General features: G+C 42.7%; 1 protein-coding gene across 3 annotated transcripts in view; it reads left to right on the top strand.

The window, feature by feature from the left end:
• Nucleotides 1-15759: 15759 nt before the first annotated feature.
• The window catches only part of Phf8 (PHD finger protein 8), a 90979-nt gene continuing 80797 nt past the window's right edge, over nt 15760-25941 (top strand). For 2 of the 3 annotated variants that reach the window (XM_090326599.1, XM_090326600.1), the window contains exons 1-2: nt 15760-15818; nt 16953-17136. In XM_090326599.1, the coding sequence (XP_090182725.1) occupies nt 17039-17136 (98 nt within the window). In that variant the 5' untranslated portion in view covers nt 15760-15818; nt 16953-17038. Of the gene's footprint in view, nt 15819-16952; nt 17137-25941 lie in introns of those variants that run through there. The other variant, XM_090326602.1, reaches the window with a different exon arrangement.

The raw sequence follows: 25941 nt of genomic DNA on the forward strand, positions 1-25941 counted from the left end.
AGGACAATGCTCAGACCCTGAGTTCAAGCCCCAGGACTGGCAAAAAGAAGTTGCCATTGTACTCCTCTGTAAGTGAATGCAATGTCTACTACACTAATGCTTCTTCTGTGATTTGGCAGGAGCCAGTACTGTCAGGCTTCCTAAGGCATTGCCCCTGGCACCTGAGCTAACAATATAGCTTTCTACAGTTCAAGCTTCTCTTTGAGGTTCTGATTTTCTTCCCTCCCCTCAGCCACTCTTAGAACTGACTGAAACCCAAATTCAATGGCAAAGTGTCCTGTGATTTGTTAAGCTTGATTGCTTCAGATCCCAGAGTAACTGAGTCTACAACAATATGTTCTCTCAAGAAAATACTTGCTGTTGCACTCCTAGATAAAACCAGTCATATAATGTCTTTCTTCACCAAGGCTAGCCTCCCACACTTTATGTACATGCTGCCTAACAAATCCCTGTACCAAGGTTAATGTCTAAGTGATCTGTGGGCTAGCATTAACAATCCATTTTACCTTGTATTGGAGCCTTCAATTTTCTTTCCCGCAGCTGGAAGAGCCAGCCAGGAACTAGCTCAGAACACCTGGCTGTTTTTCTTCTGCTGGTTTTCTTTCTCTGTAGGTGTCTGCCTTCATGCCACCTTCTTTGTGCTTTCTGCTTCTTTCCTCCTCTTCAGAATGGAGTCTCTTCTATGTCATTAAATTCTTCTCTTTCAAAGAGTAAAAATGGCAGATGCTTCCAATTCCCCATCTTGTCCCTCCTTCTGCATAGTATTTTTGGAAAGCAACTCAGCAGCTTGTTAAATTTTTTTTACTGTCTTGAGGATTAAATTCAGAGCACTGGGCCTGCTAGGCACACACTACACCACTGAGCTATACCCAAAAAGCTAAAAGTCTGTATTAAAATGGAAAAGAACAGTACCCCATGACCAAATAACATACCTTTGAGTGTCCACATAAAGAAATACACCTGGCCACAAAGTGGCCCATACCAGTTTTAGCCCTATAAATGTGAAAAATTAAAGCCACTTTATCCTTTAGGGAAGTAGAAAAATCGATTTAGATTTACACAAATGAAGCAATTCTCTGAAGTGGTTTAAAAGGAATGGTTTTGTTTGCAATGGAAAAAAGAACTCCAAGGCATCTTGTCAAATGAAAAAGACAATTGACCATATAATATGATATGATCCTGTTCCTGCAAAAATTGCAAATTGCACATTATAGTCCATATTTGTTTTATTGTCCTGTATCTGGTTTCTCCATACTTCTCCCTACACACAAACACACACACAAACACACACACACACACACACACACACACACACACACACACACACACACTACTAGTCTACTATTGAGGAAGATTATGGTTAGAATAATCAGGTTGTTTGAATGACTACCATCCCAGTTCACTTCACAATCACAATCAAGCGGAACTAGGAGCCTGCTAGGGGCTCTGCTCAAAAGAAAAAAGAGAAATAGGGGCAGTATAGTTAAAAGATTCTGAAATATAAGGTTGTTTCCTTTAAAGTATTTATTACTAGCTGGGTGCTGGTGGCTCACATCCTAGCAACTGAGGAGGCTAAACTTGAGGATCTTGATTCAAAACCAGCCCATGCATTACAAATCTTTAAGATACCCCCCCACTCTCACTGTCCATCTTTTCCTTTTCCTTTTTCTTTTCTATTTCTTTGACAGTCCGGGGCTTGAACTCAAGGCCTCAGCACTATCCTTGGGCTTTCTTAAGATTAGAGCTCTACCACTTGAGCCACAGCATCACTTCTAGCTTTTCCTATGTATGGGGTACCAAGGAATAGAACCTGGGTCTTCATCCATGTTAGGCAAGCACTCTACCACTAGGCCAAACTTCCGGCCCCCTCCCTCTTTTTCTGTCTCTCATTTTATGTGGCAAAGCTAGGAGTTTAATAGGGAAATAGAAACAGAGTACACCCTTAAGGGAAATGATGGCTTGAGAAATATGGCTCAAAAGCAAGGTTAAATTACAGACAGAAAAACATTTCCTGCTTCCCTGCAGGGATATGGGAGTTAACAACTCCCTGACTCTTATCTCCAACTAGCAAAACACCAGAAATGGAGGTGTAGCTCAAGTGGTAGAACCCCCCCCCGCCATTAGCAAAAAAAAAAACTTAAGGACATGGAACTCTGCATTTAAGCTTCACTACCAGCACAAAAATTAAATATTTTGGCCCCGTAGAGTGCTTGCCTATCATGCTCAAAGACCCAGGTTGGATTCCTTGACACCACATACATAGAAAAAGCTGGAAGTCCCCAACAATAAAAAAAAGCTGGAAGTGGTGCTGTGGCTCAAGTGGTAACCGCGCTAGCCTTCAGAAAGCTCAAGGACATTGCTCAGGCCCTGAGTTCAAGCCAAGACCGGCAAAAAAAATTAAATCTTTTATTACTTGTAGAATGTTATAGAAGTGAAATGATATGTTGCAATACCTAACCAACTATAGTACACTATTTAATCATCTATAACATATTTGATTTATTTTATATAATGCAATAAATATGTGGTTATTGTGATACATTTAGCATAATAATTTTCTGGTTTGCTTTTCTGTAAATTCACTGTTATCATCATCATCCAACTTTATATTTTAGGAGCTTCAGTTATTAAACTGATGTAATTGGAAGCAAGATCATATGATTATATTTACATAATTGGTAGCAACATCCTATGATTATAATATTTGTTGTTGGGACTCTACTACTTAAGCCACGGCTCCATGTCAGTTTTTTTCATATAATTTTTATTGTAATTAATAGAAGGGTTGCATTACATTCGCCAGATGGAAGGTGCATTACTTCACATACATTGATACCCTTTCTCATGTCTTGGTCCCCATTTCCCTCCCCCCCATGTCAGTTTTTTTATGATTAATTGGAGATAAAATTCTCATAGCCAGATGCCAGTGCCTCATGAATATAACCCTACCTACTCAGGAGGGTGAGATCTGAGGATCATGGTTCAAAGCCAGCCTGAGTAGCAAAGTCAATGGGACTATTATCTCCAGAAAACTAGTAACAAAACCAGAAAGAACCGTGGCTCAAGAGGTAGAGTGATAGCATTAATAGAAAAAAAAATCTCAGGGACAGTGCCCAAGCCCCAGGATGGCACAAAAAAGAGTCTCATAGACTTTCTTGCCCAACTGGCTTTGAATCATGATCCTCCGATCTCAATCTCTTGAGAAGCTATGATTGCATTTGTGAGCCACCAGTGCCTGGATGGTAAACACATTTTATTTCTATTTATGATTCCTATTTCCCAGGCAATGGATATTGGTTTGCACTGTTGTGCCAATCAAAACCAGAGGTTTCAAACTCTTAAAGAATTGTAATAATCTCATCATGTACTCTTGTACTTTACTGCACTAACCATGGATATATGTTTGACTTAGTAATAATTTCTTTTCAAGGTGTACTGAAAGATCACAAGTAGTTCCTGTCCCAGAAACCAGGCCAGAGAGTTTATCTTTGTACACATTCTTCAAGGCAGTCACTGGTGACAGAATCACAAGACTGTTTGTCATCTTAGCTCCTTTCTTGCTTGTATTGACCCTCCTCTCTCCTAAGGCTATAGCTACTGCTGCCTATTTGGTGCTTCTAAAGTTGATGTTTCTCATCTAATGTCCCCTTTGGGGCCTACTGGTGCTCTCGTCTGCCTCAAATGTGCTAGGGCATACCAGGGTCTGGTCAACTGTTCAGAACGAACACTGCCTGCAGTGCTCACAGTCCATGTCACCCACCCTTTAGTGTATCCCTTCTGCTCAAATGAATGTTCCATTGTCACATTGGACTAGACTACTAAAACTCAAATTCAAAGATAAAATTGTTAAGGACTTCAAGGCAATGACAGCAGTGTATTAAAGGAAGCCAGGTCAGGCTCAGGCTTAGTGGCTCATGCCTGTAATGCTAGCTACTCAGGAGGCTGAGATCTGAGGATGGCCAGCCAGGGCACTAAAGACCATGAGACTCTTATCTCCAATTAACTACTAGAAAAGCAGAAGTGGCACTGTGGCTCAAGGGGTAGAACAGTAGCCTTGAGCTGAAGAGCTCAAATACAGTGCCCAGGTCCAAGGTCCAACCCTCCCCCCCCTTCCGCCACCGATTAAAAAAAAAGGAAGGCAGAAGCCCCTTTCCCTTATAGGAACAGAGCTCTTACAGGAAGCACGTCTAGGAAGCTGGCTCTTGGAGTAGATTGGTGTTCTTAGCTGACTATCCTACTAGTTTTTATTCTAAGAGGGTACAGGTATATTGTGGGGAAAAAAAGAACCTTGCTGAAGCTAGGTATCCTGATGGCTCATGCCTGTAATCCTAGCTACTCAGGAGGCTGAAATCTAAGGATTAAGATTCTCAGCCAAGGCAGGTAGGAAAGTCTATGAAAGCCTTATGCCCAATACACTACCAAAAGGCTGGAAGTGGAGTTGTGGCTCAAGTGGTAGAATGCTAGCCTTGAGCAAAAGAATGTTGGACATAGCACCCAGGCCATGATTTCGAGTCCCAGGATAGATAGATAGACAGACAGACACACACACACACACACACCTGCCATTGATACTTTCCTCTATAATTGTTGTTTTTTTCCACCAGTGGTATAATCCAGAAGGTTGACTCTGGGCACGCATTACCAGAAGCCCTAGGTTGGATCCATACTACCAATGATGACCTAGAATATGTGAATTCAATTCTTTTTAGTCAGCTTCCTCATCCATACTATGGAGATGGTATTTATACCTACCTCACATCGATGCTAGAACTATTGAGTTAAATGCATGTGAAGAGTTTATAACTAGTAAATATACAATAGAACTACAGATAATGTAATCATTATTTTCTCTTTTGCATTCACTGTCTGTGCTTCCAAGTCTGTTTTGGAGCAAGCCTGTTTCTCATGCAATCATTTTCTTTTTTTTTTTTTTGCCAGTCCTGGGCTTGAGCTCAGGGCCTGAGCACTGTCCTTGGACTTTCTCAAGGCTAGAGCTCTACCACTTGAGCCTCAGCACCACTTCTGGCTTTCTTCTATGTATGTTGTACCGAGGAATTGAACCCGGGTCTTCATGCATGCTAGACAAGCACTTTAACCACTAGGCCAAACTCCCGGCCCCCTCATGCAATCGTTTTCTTTCTTCTACATTTTCCCCGTAACTCATCTTATTGTCATGTTGTTTTTTTTTTTTGTACTCCACTTTAGGCTTCATCTTTGTTTCTGCTCTCAATAGCTAGATTTCTCTGCAGAGAAATGGATTAGAAAAGATCCTGTTAAATTTCATTCTAGGGGGTACAACAGCTGTCAGGAGGAACAGCCTATCAGATTGAAAGCTTACAACATGAATGTATTTAGTGTTAAGTGTATAGTTAAAATTAAATATTTATAGCCATTTCCTGATAGCTCATGCCTGTAACCCTAGCTAGTCTGGAGTCTAAGATCTGAAGGATTTTGTTGTTGTTGTTGTTTGTTTTGCCAGTCCTGGGGTTTGAACTCTGGGCCTGAACACAGTCCCACAACATTTTTTTTTGGGGGGGTGGGTCAGTCATGGGGCTTGAACTTAGTTTGGGCACTGTTCCTGAGCTCTTCAGCTCAAGGCTACTGCCCTACCTACCACAGTGCCACTTTTGGGTTTCTACTGGTTAATTGGAGATGAGTGTCATGGACTTTAGTGCTCAGACTGGCTTTGAACCTCGATCCTTATGTCTCACCCTCTTAAGTTGCTAGAATTACAGGTGTGAGCCACTGTGCCCAGCTAATCCCATAGCTTTTATGTTCCAGGTTAGCACTCTATACTACTTGATCCACAGTGCCACTTCTGGCTTTTTTTTAAACCGGGCCTGGGGCTTGAACTCAGCGCCCAGGTGCTGTCTCTGAACTTTTCTGTTCAAGGCTCTTTACCACTTTGAGCTACAGCTCCACTTCTTGTTTCCTAGTTATTTATTGGAGGTAATAGTCTCACAGATTTTCCTGCCTGGAACGGCTTCGAATTGCGATCTTCAGATCTCAATCTCCTGCATAGCTAGGATTGCAGGCATAAGTCATGGGTACCTGGCAGATCGGAGGATCTTGGTTCAAGGAAACAAGCAGAAAATTTCATGAGACTCTTACCTTCAATAACCAGCAAAAAGCTACAAGTGGAAGTATGGTTCAAGGCAAAGAGCTTTACACAAAACAGTCAAATGAGAAAATGAGGATTCTGAGTTGGAGCCTCAGTATATGAACAAAAATAAATAAATATTTATCCCTGCTAGGTGGAGGTGAATAGTAGAGGATGATTTCCAAGGCAACCTTGGACTATGGAGGCAAATTCAGTGCATCCTAGAAGATACCAATCCATATATCTTCCAGAAACAGGGGTAACAGTCTCTCGACCTTGACAATGGAAGGAATTCCTTTATCAGTAACTGTGACTACTTCAGATTAGCTTTGTATATGTTTTTTTGCTGTATACGATTTTGTTATTTTATGTGTCAATTTTTTATTTTTATTGTTATTATAAAGGTGATATACAGAGAGGTTATAGTTTTATAAGTCAAGAAATGAATAAATTTCTTTTCAGATAACGTAACCCCTTCATTTGCTCTCTCTTTCCTGTATTCAAAACCTTTGCTGACATAAACACAGAACAAATTTGAAATAATGTCTCCTTTTTTATTACCAGTCTGGTTGCTCATACATTTCAGATCACACTCAGGGCTTGACGTTGTTCAGCCTTGTCATTAATTTTACCTTGTCTTCTTCACTATATTGTGTACTCCTGAAGGGTACAAACAGGGTCTCTTACTTATGTCTACAGACTATAATCCAGTCCTCACTTGTACTAGTCTGAGTCTGTCCTTCACTATTTTAGGGTTAGTATACTTTTTTTTAATTAAAGAATTTATTATCGTTGATTTTTACATCATATTTTAAATGACAAGTTTAACAAACAAGTGTTCAAGAAGGGAATCTCTACAATCACTGTGACTTAGTATTTAGAACTTAATCAAAATTAGGCTAAGGGTTTGTATGTCATAGAAACATATTAATTTATGAAATAAAACATTATGTCTATAGAGTCATAGGTTTTTATGTATATAGAGTTATGTTTATATTTCCATTAGGGTCAGTATACTTTTGATTCCTTGGTCCCTTCCCTTCCCTTCCCTTTCCTTCTCCTTCCTTCCCTCCCTCCCTCCCTCTTTCCTTCCTTCCTTCCTTGCTTCCTTCTTTCCTTCCTATCCTCTCTCTCTTTCTCTTTGTATTGTGCCAGTCCTGGAGCTGGAAGTCAGGAAATTGGCTTTGTTCCTTAACTTTCAGCAACAATCCAGGTTTACATTTTTGCTAGACCTGGGGCTTGAACTCAGGATCTGAGCACTATCCTTGGGCTTTCTCATTGGGAGAGCTCTACTACTTGAACCATAGCATAACTTCCAGCTTTTTACATGTATGTGATACCAAGGAATTGAACCCAGGTCTTTATGAATGCTAGGTAAGCACTCTAATACTAGGCCAAACTCCTGGCCCCTACAATCCAGCTTTTTCTTTTACTTTTAGTGTTTTTTTTTTTTTCCTTGGTTGTGGGGCTTGAACTCTAGGGCCCGGGCTCTGTCCATGAACTTTTCAGCTCAAGGCTACGGCCCTACCCCTGGGCCTGGGCATTGTCACTGAGCTCTTTTGATGTATCCCTTGGGCCACCGCAGTTTTCAAGTGGTTAATTGGAGATGAGTCTCTCCGTCTTTAGTACCTGGGTTGGCTTTGAACTGCAGTCCTCTGATCTCAGCCTCCTGAGTAGTTAGTATTACAGGCATGAGCGACTGCACCAGCTACAATCCAGCATTTTCTATAATTTTTATTTTATTTTTATTTTTTGGCCCCCTTCTCTTTCTGGCCCCGCTCGCTCCTGGCCCCGCTCGCTCCGGTCAGGCTCGCTCCCTCAGGCTCCTGGCCCCGCTCGCTCCAGCCCCTTCTCGCTCTGGCCCCGCTCGCTCGGGCCTCGCTGGCTCTGGCTCGGCTCGCTCCCGTACGCTCCGGCCCTGCTCGCTCCGGCCCCGCTCGCTCCGGCCACCACTCGGTTGGGCTCCGCTTGCTTGCTTTCACTCTCTGTCGCTTGTTGCAGTCTCGTCTCTGGCACTTCCGGCTTGGTTGTGTATGTGGGATACCGAGGAATCGAACCCGGGTCCTTGTGCATGCTAGGCAAGCACTTTAACCGCTAGGCCAAACTCCCGGGCCCTAATTTTTATTTTTGTCAGTTATGGGGCTTGGACTCAGGGCCTGGGTGCTGTCCTGAGCTTATTTTGCTCGAGGCTAGTAGTACTCTACCACTTTGAGCCACAGAGCCACTTTCGGTTTTCTGGTGGTTAATTGGAATTAAAAGTCTTACAGATTTTCCTGCTCAGGCAAGCTTTGAACCACAACCCTCAGATCTCAGCCTGCTCAATAGCTAGAGTTACAGGGATGAGCCATCAGTGCCTGCCTCTCTCTCTCTCTCTCTCTCTCTCTCTCTCTCTCTCTCTCTCTCTCTCTCTCTCTCTTTCTCTTTTGGCAGTACTGGAAATTGAATTGAATTCAGGGACTCCTGCTTGCTAGGCAAGTTTTCTAGTATGTTTTGAGCCATGCCCAAAGTCCTGCTTTTCACTTTTTTGTATGTTCTTAGCTAGGTCTTCTTGTTAGCCAAATCACAATTCTTAGGGTATCTTCTTTGAGAGATCTTCATTGGTTACCCTATCTAAATTTCTCTGTTCTCTCTCCAATCATTATCTTATCATTTGTCTTGTTTCCTGATAACACAGTGCAATCAGAAATTAGATTAGTTGATGGGGAAAGAGGGAGACATAGAAGGTATTATTCTGATTAAAATATCACATATGCATTTGCCATACCCAGGACCCGAGTTTCAAGCTAACAGAGGCGTGTGCACACACAGGAACCATGAAACCCTACAGCGTCACTTCTGTTTTTCTAGTAGTAAATTGGAGATAAGAGTCTCACAGACTTTAGTGTCCGGGCTGGCTTTGAACCATGATCTGCAGATCTCAGCTTCCTGGGTAGCTACGATTACAGGTATGAGACACCCACCAGGCTGACAAGGATTAATTCTTATTTAGGGATGGTGACATCCTTGGAAAGAATGTAGAGTGAACACATCAGTAAAATGGCATCATGTGAAGCTGCTCATTCCATGCAAGTTCTGAGATTCTTCATCATGTAAATAATTTCCATATCTCCCTTTTATAATAAACTGATGGTAACTAAAACAACAACAACAGAAAAGGCCAGAAGTTGCACTGTGGCTCAAGTGTTAGAGTGCTATCCATGAATAGAGAGAGTCTCAGGGACATCGCCACCCTGAGTGCAAGCCCCAGGACTGGCAAAAAAAAAAAAAAAGATTGCAAGGCCCTGAGATCAAGCCCCAGTATAATACAAAAAATATTTAAGAAAATCTCTGGAGTTTTAAACTGAACATTAAAGTCTTATAATGGTGCTGTGCCAATAAAGTATGCAAAAGGCTTTGTACAGAGAGGTAAATTGTAAAAATGGTCTTTTGTACTGGTACTAGAGCTTGAATTCAGGGCATTATACTTTCACTTGTCCCTCCCCTCCTCCTCCACCTCAAGATGGAGTTCTACCCCTTGAGCCATACCTTTATTTCTGGGATTTTGCTGGTTAATTAGATATAAACATCTCGTGGATTCACCTTTCTTGGTCATATTTGAACTTGGATCCTCAAATCTCAGCCTCTTGAGTAGCTAGGATTAGAGACATTCAATTTCCAAGTGATGAAATATATTAACCTCTTCACCTGTAACTTGAAATCAAAACTATTAGATTCTGTGGCGTGCTGGAAACTCATGGCTAAAATCCTGCTGCTCAGGAGGACCAACAGTTCTATTTCTCCTCCTCCTCCTCCTCCCCCTCCTCCTCCTCTACACTTAAACTTGGTACCCAATGCTTTTGTTCATTGGCTGGTATTCTAGCAACTAAGCTATGCATGTAATCTCAGGACCACAGTTCTAAACCAGTCAAGACAGAAATATCAAAGATTCTCTTATCTCCAATTAGTGACAAGCTGGAACTGGAGTCATAGTTCAAGTGGTAGAGCCCCAATCTATGAATCTATGAGAAAAATGTAAGAGCTCCAGGTCCTGAAATCAAGCTGTGGTACCAGCTGGACAGGCTCACATGCATGTGTGTGTATGCATGCATGTGTGTGTGCACGCATGCACACGTGCACACACACTAATTTTTTTTTAATATTTTTGCACCAGTACTGAGGCTTTAACTTAGGGACATGATACTGTCCTGGGAGGTTTTTTACTCAGCTGACCACCACAGCTCCACTGCTGATTTGTTGTTGTTTCATTATGTTTTGTTTTGTTAAATGGAGATAGACTCTCACAGACTTTCCTGCCTGGGATGGCTTCAATCCATGATTTTCAGATTTCAGTTACAAGCTACCAACATCCTGCATTAAAACTGTAATCATTTGGGCCAGCAATTTAGCCTAGTGGTAGAGAGCTTGCCTCGCATGCACCAAGACTGGGGTTTAATTCCCTGGTACCACATACAGAGAAAAAGCCAAAAGTGGGGCTGTGGCTCAAGTGGTAGAGCACTAGCCTTGAGAAAGCCTTAGGACTGTGCTCAGGCCCTGAGTTCAAGCCCCAGGACTGAAAAACATGTGGATCAAGGTCAAGGCCAGCTCAAGTATGCAATAAGTCCTTTTTCCAGAATCCTTCTCCTACCCCAACCCCACCCCTATAGAAAAAACTATTGTGCTAATGAGTGCACACCTTTTAACATATTCCAATTCAAAGTTATTCTATTCTTTCCCACCAAACCTGCTTTTCAGCCTCTGAATACTGGCTCAGTCATCAGCCACTATGACATTCAACCCAGAAATAAACTCATATCCTTTTCCCTTATTCACCCAATGTTTTCAATTACTCCACAAATGCCACCTATTCAGCTTCTAAAATATCCAAATTACCTGATGATTTTCTATCCCTTGTGCAACTATTCTGGTTCCATTTCTTTCTTTTTTCCAGATTAGTGAAAGAATATCCTTTCTCCTGTCTCCCTGTGAAACTAAAAACTAAAAAGCTTAAGCTGCAGGGCTTGTCACATGCCATATGGTCATGTGGTTGTATATTTTAAAAATTTGCAAAATATGTTTAAATCTCAGTCGATTAAAACTGAGAGCCTGGTCACTTTTCCCTTGCATTAGGAGGTATCCAAGCTGCCTCAGCTCTTTTTCATCCATTTAATAAGAAGCTGATTGGGGGGGTGCATTTAATTTGGATTTCATGGGATATTTATATGCAGCTTGTATTATTTCTAGTATAGGTCATAGTTATTACCCAGTGGCTTCTAAAAATATCTGACCACCTTTGGCTCTAATCCTGTATTCATACATCTATATTCTTTTCTGTATTCCCTCCCTCACACACAATGTTCTTGGGTTTGTCCTCAGGGCCTGGCTGCTGTTTCTTAGCTTTTTCTTTTCTTTTTTTTTTCTTGCCAGTCCTGGGACTTGAGCTCAGGGCCTGAGCAATGTCCTTGGGCTTTCTCAAGGCTAGAGGTCTACCACTTTAGCCACAGCACCATTTCTGGCTTTTTTTCTATGTATGTGGTACTGAGGAATCAAACCTGGGTCTTCCTGCATGCGAGGCAAGCACGGTACCACTAAGCTAAAGTCCTGGCCCTTCTTAGCTTTTTCATTCAAGGCTAGTGCTCCACCACTTCAAACAGCTTCACTTCTAGCTTTCTACTAGTTAATTGAAGATTAGAGTCTCACAGACTTTTGCTGCCTGGGCTGGCTTTGAACCATGATCCTCAGATCTCAGCCTCCTGAGCAGCTAGGATTGCAGGTATGAAGCACCAGTACCTGCCTTCGTTTTCTTAGAGAAATACTCCGTCCTCACAGTCCCAGAGTATTAAATGTCAGTAAAAGTCAGAGACATTTACTCCTTCTCAAAAGTCTTCAGTGGTTTTTTATTCCTTACAAGATTAAATGTAAACTTAAAAAAAAAGAAAAGAAATAACCAAAGCTGGGCCGGGAGTTTGGCCTAGTGGTTAAAGTGCTTGCCTAGCATGCATGAAGACCCGGGTTTGATTCCTCGGTACCACATACATAGAAAAAAGCTGGAAGTGGTGCTGAGGCTCAAGGGGTAGAGCTCTAGCCTTGAGAAAGTCCAAGGACAGTGCTCAGGCCCTGAGCTCAAGCCCAGGACTGGCAAAAAAAAATAACCTCCATGGCTCCCTGAAATCTTCCTTAGGATAAAAAAACCTGATTCTGAGGTTCACATTTTTTTGCCAGTCCTGGGCTTGGGCTCAGTGCCTGAGCACTGTCCTTGAACTTTCTCAAGACTAGCGCTCTACCACTTGAGCCACAACACCACTCCAGGCTTTTTTCTATGTATGTGATATGGAGGAATCAAACCTGGGTCTTCATGCATGCTGGGCAAGCACTTTACCGCTAGGCCAAACTCTCAGCCAGGTTCACGTTTTTTTCCTTTTCTTTCCATCCTCCTTCCCCTCCCCTTTTTATGATAGTGTCTTGCTACATAACTCAGGCTGGTCTCAAGTTTGTTATCCTCCTTCCTCAGTCTCCTGAGTTTTTCCTTTTCCTTCCACCCCCTCTCTCCCATTAGAACTCAGGATGTGGACTCTGTCCATGAGCTTTTTTCCAACAAAGGCTTGACACTCTACCACTAGAGTCACGTCTCCACTTCTGTCTTCTTGCTCGTTTAGTGGCGATAAGTGTCATGGACTATCCTGCCTAGGCTGGCTCCGAACTGCAATCCTCAGTAGTTATGATTACAATTCTGAGTAGTTAGGATTATAGGCATGAGCCAATGGCACCTAGCCTAATCCTTCTCTTTTAAGAGCGCTCTCATTGATGCTCAGGCTGGCTTAGAACTCCTGCCTTCAAGGAATTCTCCTTGTTCAGCCTTCCAAGTAGCTGGGACTACAGCTGCATACCCCCCATGTCCATCTTATTTTACACTTTATAGGAGGTATCTGTGTGCTTATAGGCCTTGTGTTCTATGTGAATTTTTTTTTCTGTCAGTTGTGGGACTTGAACTCTGGGCCAATTAGGGCAGTGTCCCTGAGTTCTTCAGCTCAAGGTTAGTGTTCTACACTTTGAGCCACAGTGCCACTTCCTCGGCCCTGTGTTCTAATTGTTACTTGTCCACTGCCCTAATTGGTGATTTTCTGCTGTAGCCTTTTTCATCTCTCTGTGCCTAGCCCCTAATCCATGTATGTGGTACCAAGGAATCCAAACCGGGTCTATGTGCATGCTAGGGAATCACTCTGCCACTAGGCCACGTTCTTGGCTTGCTTCCTTCCTTCTTCTTTCCACCTCCCCACCTCTCTCTCTCTCTCTCTCTCCTCCTTTCCCCACTCCTTCCTCTTTCTTCCTCATTCCTTCCCTTCTCCCCATATCTTCCTTGTCTTTCATTCTCCCTTTTCCATCTCTTTTGTGCTAGTGCTGGGTTTGGTACTCAGGTCTTGGTCTCTGTTCTTGAGCTTTTTTGCTCCAGATTAGTTCACTACCATTTGAACGATAGTTCCATTTTTGGCTTTTTTGGAACTTACACGAACTTACATGGTAAGAGCAGCATGGACTTTGCTGCACCGGTTGGCTTTGAACTATGATTCTCAGATCTCAGCCTTCTGAGAAGCTAGGATGACAGGGTGAGCCACTGGTGCCGGTCTCCTTCAGCCTTTTGGGTCAAAGCTGGCAATCTATCATTTGACCATCAGCTCCACTTCCAGCTTTTTGGTGGCTAAGAGGAAATATAGAGACTTTCACACTTTGTTCCAGCCCCTAGCAAAACTTCCTTTATAAGTCTCTCTCTGTGTGTGTGCTGATACTGGGGTTTGAACTCAGGCCTTTGAATTCTCACTTGGGTTTTTTTCCATTCAAGGCTGTTCTACCACTTAAGCCACCCCCGACTTCTGACATTTTTTTGCCAGTCCTGGGCTTGAATTTAGGGCCTGAGCACTGTCCTTGGACTTTCTCAAGGCTAGAGCTCTACCACTTGAGCCTCAGCACCACTTCCGGCTTTTTTCTATGTATGTCGTACGGAGGAATCGAACCCGGGTCTTCGTACATGCTAGGCAAGCACTAGGCCAAACTCCCGGCCCCTTGTGACATTTTTTTAAAAGGTAGGAATCTTTAAGAAAGTGATACATTATAACTAATGACTGGAGAAAGTTCTAGAATGTTCAAGGAAACCAAAGCCATCTTCCAACCTATGAGTAGAGGCTGCATTCCACCTCTCCCTCTCCCTCTCCCTCTCCCCGCACTGAAGCTGTAGAGGGATCAACATCTTGGGAAAGCAGTACGTGAAAAATCCATGAACGTGTGTTTGTCCAGGATTGAACTGACATGTCCAAGGTAAGCAAAGCGTGTTGTGAGACGTGAGCTGTTCTATAGGAGGGACTGGCTGCAGTCGTTGGAGGGGGGGTGGTGGGTGTAGTATGGGGTGCAAGGTTCAACTTCGCAACTCCCAAGTCACAGTCAGCAGCTTTTAAAAATGTGTACTCTCCTTTGGGGATAATCGCAATTTCCCTCACAGCGTGAAGGACAAAACAACTCACGGACCTTTGAAAAGAGCTTTGCTGCGGAAGGGACATAATGAAGGGGAGCGAGCTAGCCTCAGTGAGTATTCCTGCCTCTTTCAGGCTGAAACCCGCCCTAGCGGCCACCCTTTTATTTTGCAGTTTAGAGTCAGAACAATTCACCTGCTCTCACAGGAGGTGGCCTAGAGGGGAGCGAGGGGAGGGGAGGGTGTGCAAGGGGGCGTGTGTTGTATGCGGTGTGTTGTGCGTGTGCGTGTGTGTCTGTCTGGGGGGAGGGAGGTTGCTTAACTCCTTGTTAGCCCGGAGGCGGGGGGAAGAGGGGGAGGGACTGAAGGAGGTGGAGGAAGAAGGGGAGGGAAAAAAGACTGGGAAGTTTCTGGACCCACTCAAAATGGAGCTCAGCCCCTGCCTCGCCTAAGATGGCGGCGTCTCCACCTCCCCACTCAAGATCTCCGGCGGTGATTGGATGCCTTGAAAAGAAGAGCGGGTCCAAAGGTTGGTAAGTTCCACCCCTTCCCCGAGATGTCGCTCCGCCCATTACTGGCGTCACGCGGGAGGCAGCAGCTGGCATTTGTTACCCTCCTCCACCACGCTCACCTCGTCTGCCCGGTCCTCATAAGATGGCGGTTAGCTCGTCTCTCTGAGGTAGCGCTGCCACTCTCAACATGGTACCTGTTTATCCCTTATTTCTCCTCCCCTCTCCGCCTGAACTTCCTCGTTATTTTGAATAAACTTTATTGACTACTTCAAATTGCTTACGGCCGCTGGCGAGCTTCTCGACGACTTTTTGGGACATCCGTGTTGGTTTTTTTCTTCTTGTAATCTGCCGGCTGGTTCATCTCGTTCCTCCATGGTTTTGCTCTTGCTGGCCTCACCAACGACGACGTTTTGCTCGTTCTCTGGGGGCAGCCACTGGACTAGGCCTGGGCTACAGTTGTTCTCGTAGGCCCAAACGGGCAGACTGGGAGAAGTACTGTGGCGAAAGCTGCCCAGAAGCCCCCGTGGGGCAGTGAACACGGCACGACCCCGCGGGGGTCTCTGAGGAAAAAGCCAGCAAGGTTCGCAGCTTTTTAGTGACATTCCCAGAATTCGGCGCGCGCCGCCGCTGGGGCCGGAACTGCCGGGCAAGCGGAGCCTAGGCGGAGGGACGCGCTGGGAGGCGACGCGCTGCCCCTGAGCGAGCCCAGCCGCCCGCGAGTGTCTGCAGCTGAGCTCCGCAGGCAAGAAGAGATCTTTACAGCCTTTGGGTAATGAAGAAGTCTTTATTAGGGGTCGACAACGAGGACATTTCTGGGCAGGTTTGGGGAGCGCCAAGGTTTCTGTCAGCTAGGGAGGCGTAACAAGATTTTCCTTTAAGTTTTTTTTTTAAGGGGGCCGTAAAGGAGAATTAGTCTTGTCAGTTTTGGGGCGGGGGCTGTCTAAGATTACATCGCTGCCAGGTGTATGGGGGGGGCTACCGTGATCAGTTTGCAAGAAACTGCCTGCCATTTCTAAGCGGTGGAAAAAGAAATATTTTGGTTTGCTTTGGTTTTGTTTTTTTAGTTTTGGGAGTGAGGAAATTCTCAGCAGGTAGGGCGGATGGGGGGAAGAGCTTAAGCACCCCCCCTTTTTTTTACATGGAAGGGGTACAAGGAGAATCCTGTTAGCTTTAGAATAAAGGGCGAAATTGTGGGTTCTTTTCGAGTGTCTGTGTATGTGTGTGTTGGGGAGGGGGGAGCAGACGAGACTCCTGACTGGCTGGGGAAAGAGTGCTATCGGGAGTGACGGAGAGGACCATTTAAACTCTCCCGACTCGAGCACCCAACTGTGATTTGAGTTGAGCACCTTAGTCTCGTCTGCCTCCATCCTGAAGGCTCTGAGGTAATTTTCAGGGAACCTCTAAGGTGGTGGCGCTTTTTTTTTTTTTTTTGGCGCGAGAGGTGATGATGGCTGTTTCTAAGGCACCCCCCCCCACGGGTGCGCTCGCACCTCGGTTTTTGTTTTTAAGGCTTTGCTTGGCGTCGTAATAAACAGAACCGGGAGCCCTAGGAGGCAAGAGATCAGAGTTAGGGAGGGTTCACTGACGGATTCAAGCTGCTTTCTGAAAGGTGACTAATATTTTTTGAAGCCTGGAAAGTTGTCACCGACTACTCAACCCCAACGTGGTAGGGGGTGAGGTGAGCACCTCATAGACTGAACCCAATATTTGCCTTTTTTTATGTGCAAGTAATTCTTAACGCTTGCGAACACCTTTCTGGGGTTGTCCACTAAATAGCCTCACCAGCTGTGTTGATTTCCCACCGAGGGAACGTCTTATTTCAGCACTGTGTGTTGATGAGGGCACTGGATGGGATGGGACCATGCACCTTATTCACTCTGTAAAAAGTGCTGTTTATATCCAGCCTTAGAGGGACAACGCTTGCTGCCTCTAGCTGCACTTAACACCGTAAACCTGGCTTACCGCAGAAAGCTCCTGGACCCGCTGAAGATGGCCTCAGTGCCTGTTTATTGTATCTGTCGGCTGCCTTATGATGTGACCCGCTTCATGATAGAGTGTGACACATGCCAGGACTGGTTTCATGGCAGGTAAGAAGACCAAGCTTGAAACAGGATGCACTGACCAGCCATCTTCCCTTGCTCTTTTACTCATCTCTGTTTTAGATTCCTGCTCAAAAACCACCTTCCTTCCCAACTTAATTCCAACCTACCTACCAGACCAGATATTTCCTTTGCACCTTTATAGACCAGCGTTTAGCTGACATTGGCTTCACTGGCTTCTTCTTTTTCAGTTTTCCCTTACATATTTCCTCCTTGGATTTTCTTTTGAAAAAAATAAGCATGTATATTTATGTGCATATATATGTATATATCTGTCTGAATTGATATATATATATATGCATAGAGAACTTTTGTTTTCTGGCAGTTAGGTTGCCTCAAACTCTGATTCTAAGGAACACAGTACTAAGTTTTTGAGATATGTGTCGCATGGGCGTGGATTTCTTTGCTACTTGCTATCAAAGCGGCCTTGGGCAAGTTACTTTGCCTCTTTGAGCCTTTTTGTCTTCAGGTATAAGATAGACCAAATACTTCCTTTCTGACTGTAAAGCACTTTGCAGGGATTCTACAGATGGGGGCAGAGATAGAATAGCATGTTATTTCTACACTATCTGTAGAACCATCCAACTAAACTGAATTAAGCAGAAGCGATATTTGGTAAAACAGCTGGAGTAAAACCACTAATGATTTTTTTTCCAGTTTAACCAAGTGTGCACATAAGCACCTGTCACTCAGGATTCTGGAGAGTTTACTGTGTGGAATAAAACTTAATTTTATCCCCTTATTGGGACTTAACTCTCAGCTGTGGAGAGACAATTGTGAAGGGGATTTGTATGCTAGAATACAATAAAACAATGTCTGGTACCCTCTTCCAGTTATATTTTAGAATTTTCTCTTGTTACTAGTCTTCCAGAGGAACTCTTCCTGTTCTGTGCAAAATTAAGCTAAAGGTGTCTGTGGTTTCAAAGTCCTCAGGAGACTTGAAGTAGGAGGCTTCAAAAGCCATCCTGGGTTACATAGACCCTGTCCCAGAAAACAAAGGATTAAAGGTGTAGCTCAGGTGGTACAGCCTTAATAGTGAGAGTTCCTGAGTTCAAACCTTGGTACCAGCACAAGAAACAATAACAACATTTTTTGCTGAGCACTAGTGGCTTATTCCTATAATCCTGGCTACCCAGGAGGCAGAGATCAGAGGTTTGTAGTTCTAAGCCAGCCCATGAAGAAAAGTCCAAGAGATGCTACTTTTTAACCATAAAAAGCTGGACTATAGGCATGGCTGAAGTGGTAGAATATCAACCATGAATGGGAAAACATATAGTACCTGCCTAAAACGAATACTTTGCCTTGGAAATGAACTGCCCCCATATAGCACATCCAGATTTATATTTAGCTGATTTTTATTGAATATTTATTGTGGGCCAGATACAGACTTTTATTTGGTGCCAAAAGTTAATTACTTAGAGAGTAAAAAGTCTTTTCCTTTGCCCTGAGGATTAAGATGCTTTTAGGATTCCTAGTGCTCAAGTCTTCCTCAGCTTGAAATTTTTCAGAGGCCAAGCACTCCTGTGGCCTACTCCTATGGTCCTAGGTATTCAGGAGTTTGAGAGCTGAACTTTGAAATCAGCCTGGGAAGACACAAATCTGAAATTAACCAGCATAAAAAGCCATCAGTGGAGGTTTGGCTGAAGTGGTAGAGCATCAGCCTTGAGTGAAAAAGCCAACCAAAGCAAAAGGCCTTGAGATCAAGCCTCAGTACCAGCACACGAAACAGTTCTTTCAGTGGTCCACTTAAAAGCTGAAATTCAGATCTTATGTGATGTACTTGCTACTTGTTCCCACTTTTTTTTTCATTTTTCTCTTATTTATTCTGAGACCAGGACTCAAACTTTGAACCTGATGCTTTCACTCATTGGCTAGCTTATTACCAACTGAGCCATGCCTCCAACCCCCGAGTCTTAGTTCTCTTTTTACTTTTTCCTTCTTATCAGAGACTGGGACTCAAAATGGGTACCTGATGCTTTCTTTCACTCATTGACTAGTGTTCTGCCAACTAATCTATGCCTTCAACCCCTCCCTTTTTTGTGTATGTTGATCAAAGGGCTTTAAGTCAGAGCCTGGGGCACTCTCCTTCAGCTGCTTTTCCTCAAGGCTAGTGCTCTACCACTTGGGCCACAACTCCACTTCCACTTTTTGCTGGTTAACTGGCTGGAGATAAGAGTGTCACTTTCGTGCCCTGTTGGCTTTGAATCATAATCCTCAGACCTCATTCTCAGTAGCTGGGATTACAGGTGTGAGCCATTGGTGCCCAGTTTCCTTGTTCTTTACGTCCAGCAAAATAGTTTTATGAAAAAGTTATGCAACTTTTTATCTCTTTGTCTTTGCACATGATATTCCCAGTGGTGTTTTCTTTACATTTCACGGAACATCTCTTATGTAAAACACCCCCTTCCTCTGGGTTCCCATTGCACTTTATGTGTATCCTTATTTTAAAATAATTATTTCACTTATTAATTAATTTATGTAACTGTAACCACTCAGTACATAACCTTTATAATAACCATAAAAATAATTATTTCAGTGGGGCACTGGTGGCTCATGCCTATAATCCTAACTACTTGAGGCTGAGATCTGAGGACCAAGATTCAAATCCAGAGGTAGGAAAGTCTATGAGACTTTCTACATCCCCTTAACCACCAAAAAGGCAAGTGGAGCTATGGCCTACCTTAGGGAAAAAGCTAAATAACAGTCCCTAGTTCCTGAGTTTAAGCCCCAGTACCAGTACACAAAAATTTTTCATATCTGTGCCATTCATTTAGATAGCACTCCCTAAGGGCCAAGATACCATCTATTCATTTTTGGTTTCCTTGTACCCTGGTTCTATGCCAAACATATTAATAGATGCTGAGTATATTTTGAAGTGAATGAATGAATCTTCATAAAAACTATTGCCTGTGACATTTAATTTGTATTCTGCAGAAAGTATGTAAGTGCATACTTGGAAAATGGCCTTCTGCTCATGATATAGGGATCTTAATCCTATACTCTGGGAACAGAGAACAAGAATACTTTCTGAGTACTTACTCTGTCAGACTCCATGATAGGGATTTAGTGTAAATTGTTTATACAGATACATAATCTTGTCCCAAATTAGACTTTTAATTAGACTTTTAAAAATAAAATGTTTTCTTATATTTTCCTGAGACAATTAATTGTAGAAAATACAGAAAAACAATAGAGAAATGGAAATCTCCTATGAATCTACTATCAAAAAATTTTGTTGTATTAGCTTTGATCTTGACTTAAAAACATAAATATAGGGCCTGGAGCATGGCCTAGTGGTAGAGTGCTTGCCTAGCATGCATGAAGTTGTGGATTCAATTCTTAAGTACCACAAACACAGAAAAGACTGTGGTGCTGTGGCTCAAGGGTAGAGGACTAGCCCTGAGAAAGCCCAAGGACAGTACCCAAGCCCTGAGTTCAAACCCCAGGACTGGCATAACAAAACATAAATATAAGCCAGGGACAGGTGGCTCACATCTATAAACCTAGCTTCTCAGGTGGCTGAGATCTCAGAATCCCAGTTGAAAGTAGCCCTGGTATAAAAAGCCTTGAGGCTAATCTCCAGTTAATTAGCAAAAAGTTAGAAGTAGAGTTATTGTTGTGCAAGTATTATAGCACCAGCGAAAAAGTTAAGGGACAGTGTCTAGGCCCTGAGTTCAATCTCCAGTGCTGGCATAAATAAAAAAAGACATTTTAATAGAGATTGTATTATGAGTAACATTTTATAACCCATTTTTATTCCTGTTTAATGTACATGGATATTTTTTACGTCTCCAAATATTCATCTAAACCTGAATTCTGATATCCTGTTGTGTGTATTTGTCACCAGTTACTTGGTCATTTCCTTTATGGCTATTGTACACCTACATATTTTGTATCATTTTATAAATAATGCTTTTGTGATGAAACTTAGAGGATTCTACAAAGATTTTCATCTTGATAGTTTTCTTTAAAACCAAAAGAAAAACATTATGATGATCATCTTTGCACAGTAGGCACTTGACATTTATAAGGAACACCACTGAGATCTTTACAGATTTCAGACTTACAAATATGGAGATATGTTTATGGGTAAGGCCCCTCTTTAGTCACATTGTCCATGGAATATTCTGTGTTTCAATGTATACCCTGACACAAGTAAACTGCCTTAATTTTTTAATGAAAGAAACCATTTAAAATTTTTTTCCTTTGGTGTTTCTATGGGCTTTCAGAGAACAAGGAAACTAGCTGAGAATTAGATCTTTGGTGGGTGGCTGCTCTTGCTTACTCAGTACATTTCTCCCTCCCTCCCTTCCTCCCTCCCTGTCCCCCTCTCTCCTTCTCTCCTTCCTTCCTCCCCCCCCCATCAAGCTTATAGAATTCCATTTAAGTTTATTTAAGAACAATTGAAAATTACTAAGTATTATGGGTTATGGACTTTTCCATAGTTAACACAAGTTTTACATCCATAACTACTGAGTGGTGTTAGAAAATATATTCCCATTTCTGGTAGATTTCTTGTTCCGTTAAGGGATTATGTTGTATAATGCTATCTGGAGAGGTTGTTACAAGGGTGATGACTGACTATTCTATTGCTGATGAGAATCTAGAACTCCTGGAGGCTAAGTGACTTTGTGAATGTGGATTTGAGCTTCTTTTTGTTTGTGTGTGTGTGTGTATGTGTGTGTGTGTGTGTGTGTATGTGTGTATGTATATATGTATATATGTATATGTGTACATACATATGTATTTGTGCAAGTGCCGGTATGGGGGCTTAAACTCAGCCTGGGTGCTGTCTCTTATTTTTTCACTCTACCTCTTGAGCTACAGCTCCAATTCTTACTCTTTAGTGATTAGTTGGAGATGTGTTTCCTGGACTTTCCTGCTTGTTCTACCTTTGAACCTTGATCCTTAGATCTCAGTTTCCTGAGTAGCTGGGATTACAGGTGTGAATCAGCAGTACCCCAGCTTGGTTTAAACTTTGAATTATCCATTTCCAAGAGCCCAGAATCTCAAACACAGGAAAAATATGGTGTAGTTTTCTTTCTCCTGAGAGAGGCTGGGTTTTACAAAAATACAAAAAAAGGGGCCGGGAGTTTGGCCTAGTGGTTAAAGTGCTTGCCTAGCATGCATGAAGACCTGGGTTCGATTCCTTGGTACCACATACATAGAGCTCTAGCCTTGAGAAAATCCAAGGACAGTGCTCAGGCCCTGAGCTCAAGCCCAGGACTGGCCAAAAAAAAAAAAAAACAGAAAACAAACAAAAAAACCAAATATTTATAAAGAAGTTTTTCCACAACTTTTAAACTCACTTGGAAGACCTGTTTTAAGACAGGATAGGTGGACTTAAGCCTTGATGTTTATGATTCAGTATGAGAATGGAGCTTACTTGATTTCTTCCCCTTCTGTGGAGTGTAATAATGTCTGATACTGGGGAAATGAATGAGCTAATATATCATAATTGCATGCCAGTCATTTTTTTGCTAGTCCTGGGCCATGAACTCAAGGTCCTGAGCACTGTCCTTGGGCTTTCTCAAGTCTAGAGCTCCTTCATTTGAGCCACAACACCACTTCTGGCTTTTTTCTATGAATGTGATACCGAGGAATTGAACCCAGGTCTTCATGCATGCTAGGCAAGCACTCTACCACTAGGCCAATCTCCAGGCCCCTTGCCATTCTTAAAGAGCTATTAACTGGCAATTTTTAAAGTGTTACATATTTTATTGAAGTTAACATCCTATAAAGTCATATGCAATAACAAATTCTAAAAATTCTAGACATGCAGTCTGTGTTAAGATACCATTTGACATCTTCAAATGTCAAAAATATACTTTTTGTTTGTGTTGGTACTGGGCCTTGAACTCAGGGGCCTTGCACTGTTATCACTTAGCCTGAGGCTAGCCCTCCACAACTTGAGCCATATCCCCACTCCAAAAATATACTTTTTTGTTACTCACTCAATACTACCACTTGGACCCACCACTTCCTTTCTAGTTTTCTGGTGGTTAATTCGAGATAAAAGTCACATGGACTTTGCTGCTCAGGCTGGCTTTGAACATCAGTTCTCAGATCTTAGCCTCCTGAGTAGCTAGGATTACAGGCATGAACCACTGATTCATGACAAATATTTTGGTTGTAAATTACATCAAAGGTCTTTGGAAAGTCAGATGTACTGTTTACAATTTATGCTAAAAAGCCCTGCTTGTTTGTATGCATCGCAGCACTGTGTGTGTGTGTGTGTATGTGTGTGTATGTGTGTATGTGTGTGTCATGGGGCTTGAACTTGGCCTGGGTGCTATCCCTAAGCTATTCAGCTCAATGCTAGAGCCCTACGCCTGGGTGTTGTCCCCGAGATCTTCTGCTCAAGGCTACCACCGTACCCTTGACCCAAGTCCCACTTCAGTTTTGTAGAGATTAATTGGAGAAAAGAGTCTCAGGTCCTTTTGTGCCCAGGCTGGCTTTGAACCTTGATCCTCTGCCTCCCGAGTAGCTAGGATAGCTAGGATTAGAGGAGTGAGCCACTGGCCCAGCAGCACTCTTTTTTTTTCTTAGTATTTTATTTTATTGTAATTAGTAAAAGGGTTACATGGTATTTGCCAGATAGAAGGTGCATTAATTCACATACATTGACCAGCAGCACTCTTGTATTGATCCTTTTGTTGCAGTTACCCATAGGAGACTCCCATCTTGATTTCTCAGTGTTGAGGATCCATTTTTTTTGTTTTTGTTGGTTATGGGACTTGAACTCTGGCCTGCATGTCCCTGAGCTCTTCAGCTTTAGGCTACCACACCTACCCCTGGAGATACAGCGCCACTTCCTTCTGATTTTCTAGTGGTTAATTAGAGATAAGAATCTCACAGACTTCCAGTTAGAATGACCATGATCAAATAATCCAATAACAGATGCTGGTGCTGGTGGGGATGTGGCCAGGAGGGATCACTACTACACGGTTGGTGGGAGTGCAAACTCTTTCAACCACTATGGAAAGGAGTATGGCAGTTCCTTAAAAGACTAAACATAGAGCTCCCCTATGACCCTGCAATTCCACTCCTTGGCATCTACCCAAAAGTCCAGAAACATACTAAAGTCCAGGACATACTAAATCCACTAGCACAACGATGTTCATTGTAGCACTATTTACCATAGCAAAGACATGGAACCAACCCACATGCTCCTCAGTTGATGAGTGGATCAACAAGATGTGGTATTTATACACAATGGAATTTTATGCTGCTGTCAGAAAGAATGACATTGCCCCATTTGTAAGGAAATGGAAAGACTTAGAAAAAAATCATATTAAGTGAAGTAAGCCAGACTCAAAGGAACATAGGTTCAATGGTTTCCCTCATTTGTCATAATCAGTAGAAACCTTGGGCTCTCCTAGCAGAGATTTACAATAGAACAAAACCTACATACATAAGGCCATGTAGTATGATGCTAAATGCAAGGACGTCAGGATATAGAAACAAAAGCCATATAATGAGTGATTGTTGTCCTTAATGTACTATATTATCTCTCATCTCTTTTGCTGTCCCTTGGTTATCTCATATTGTTACAGTATTTTACCTTGTTAACTTATATATTGTATATATGTGTATTTGGTTATATGAAATCGGATAGGGAAAGGAGGAAAACAGGATGAGGGGTAGGAGTGGGGTGAGGGAAATGGGGACTAAGACATGAGAAAGGGTATCAATGTTTGTGAAGTAATGCACCTTCTATCTGGTGAATATAATGTAACCCTTCTATTTAATACAATTAAAAAATATGGAAAAAGTGAATCTCACAGTCTTTATGCCCGGGCTGGCTTTGAACCTCAGTCCTCAGATCTTGGCCTCTTAAGTAGCTGCGATTATAGGCATGACCAGCCTCGCCAACTTAGGATGCTTTTTTTAAAAATCTGGGACTGGGACTGGAACTTTGTATCTGCTTGCTTTTGCTCAGTGGCTGGCACTCTACCACCTGAGTCATTCCTCCTACCCCTATTTGACTCTTATAGCTGCCTGGGTATAAATGTTCCCATCAATGTCTGCCTTTTTATTCTCTCTGGAGATTCACATCTTCGCTACTTCAGGGATAAAACTCTTAATATCTGTCTTTAAAATGGCATACCTATGACAAAAACTATGTTCAGGGAGGTGATAGAGTTCCAGCCTTGAGTGAAAAGGCCAAGCAAGACTACAAGGCTCTAAGTTCACCATTATGGACTCACAAAAATAACAAACAAATGCTCTTATTTGTTCAGAATCATCAGAAACTAAACTAATTTTGTCTTGGAAGTTACGAGTACCAAATATGGGACCTTGTTTGCACATTCTGCTTCCTCATCCCTGAGTTTTTTAGCTGAATCAGGCACTTCTTAACCACACTGAGTTATGCCCTTGTTCCACTATACCACCTCTGTAAGTGAAGATTTGAGACTCTTGGCTTGGCTGCTCTGGAACATTCTCTGCCCTTAGCTGTAGCTGCCCCACTCATGAGCTTCTGGAAGGCCCAAGTGCAGCTTCTAGTTTTCCAAGCATATTTTTGGGTTGAAACTGGGCTTATGCAATCCATTTTTTCAGCAAATATGTGATTCAGATGTACTCTAACCTTTGAGAACCATTGCTGTGCACTGGTGTTGAAAACTATTTTGCACATATTTGCTGTTCTGGAGTTTTGGCAAAAAATCTCATGCTGTTAAAGTTTTCCTGTTTTTAAAATTAGTATTAACACTGGATCATACATGTTAACCTAACTTCTCAGTAGGCTGAGCCCAGGAATATATCAGTTCAGAGCTACCAAGGTAGAAAATC

Source organism: Megascapheus bottae, chromosome X (assembly GCF_031878675.1).
Source record: "Megascapheus bottae isolate mThoBot1 chromosome X, mThoBot2.hap1, whole genome shotgun sequence".
Lineage (NCBI taxonomy): Eukaryota > Metazoa > Chordata > Mammalia > Rodentia > Geomyidae > Megascapheus > Megascapheus bottae.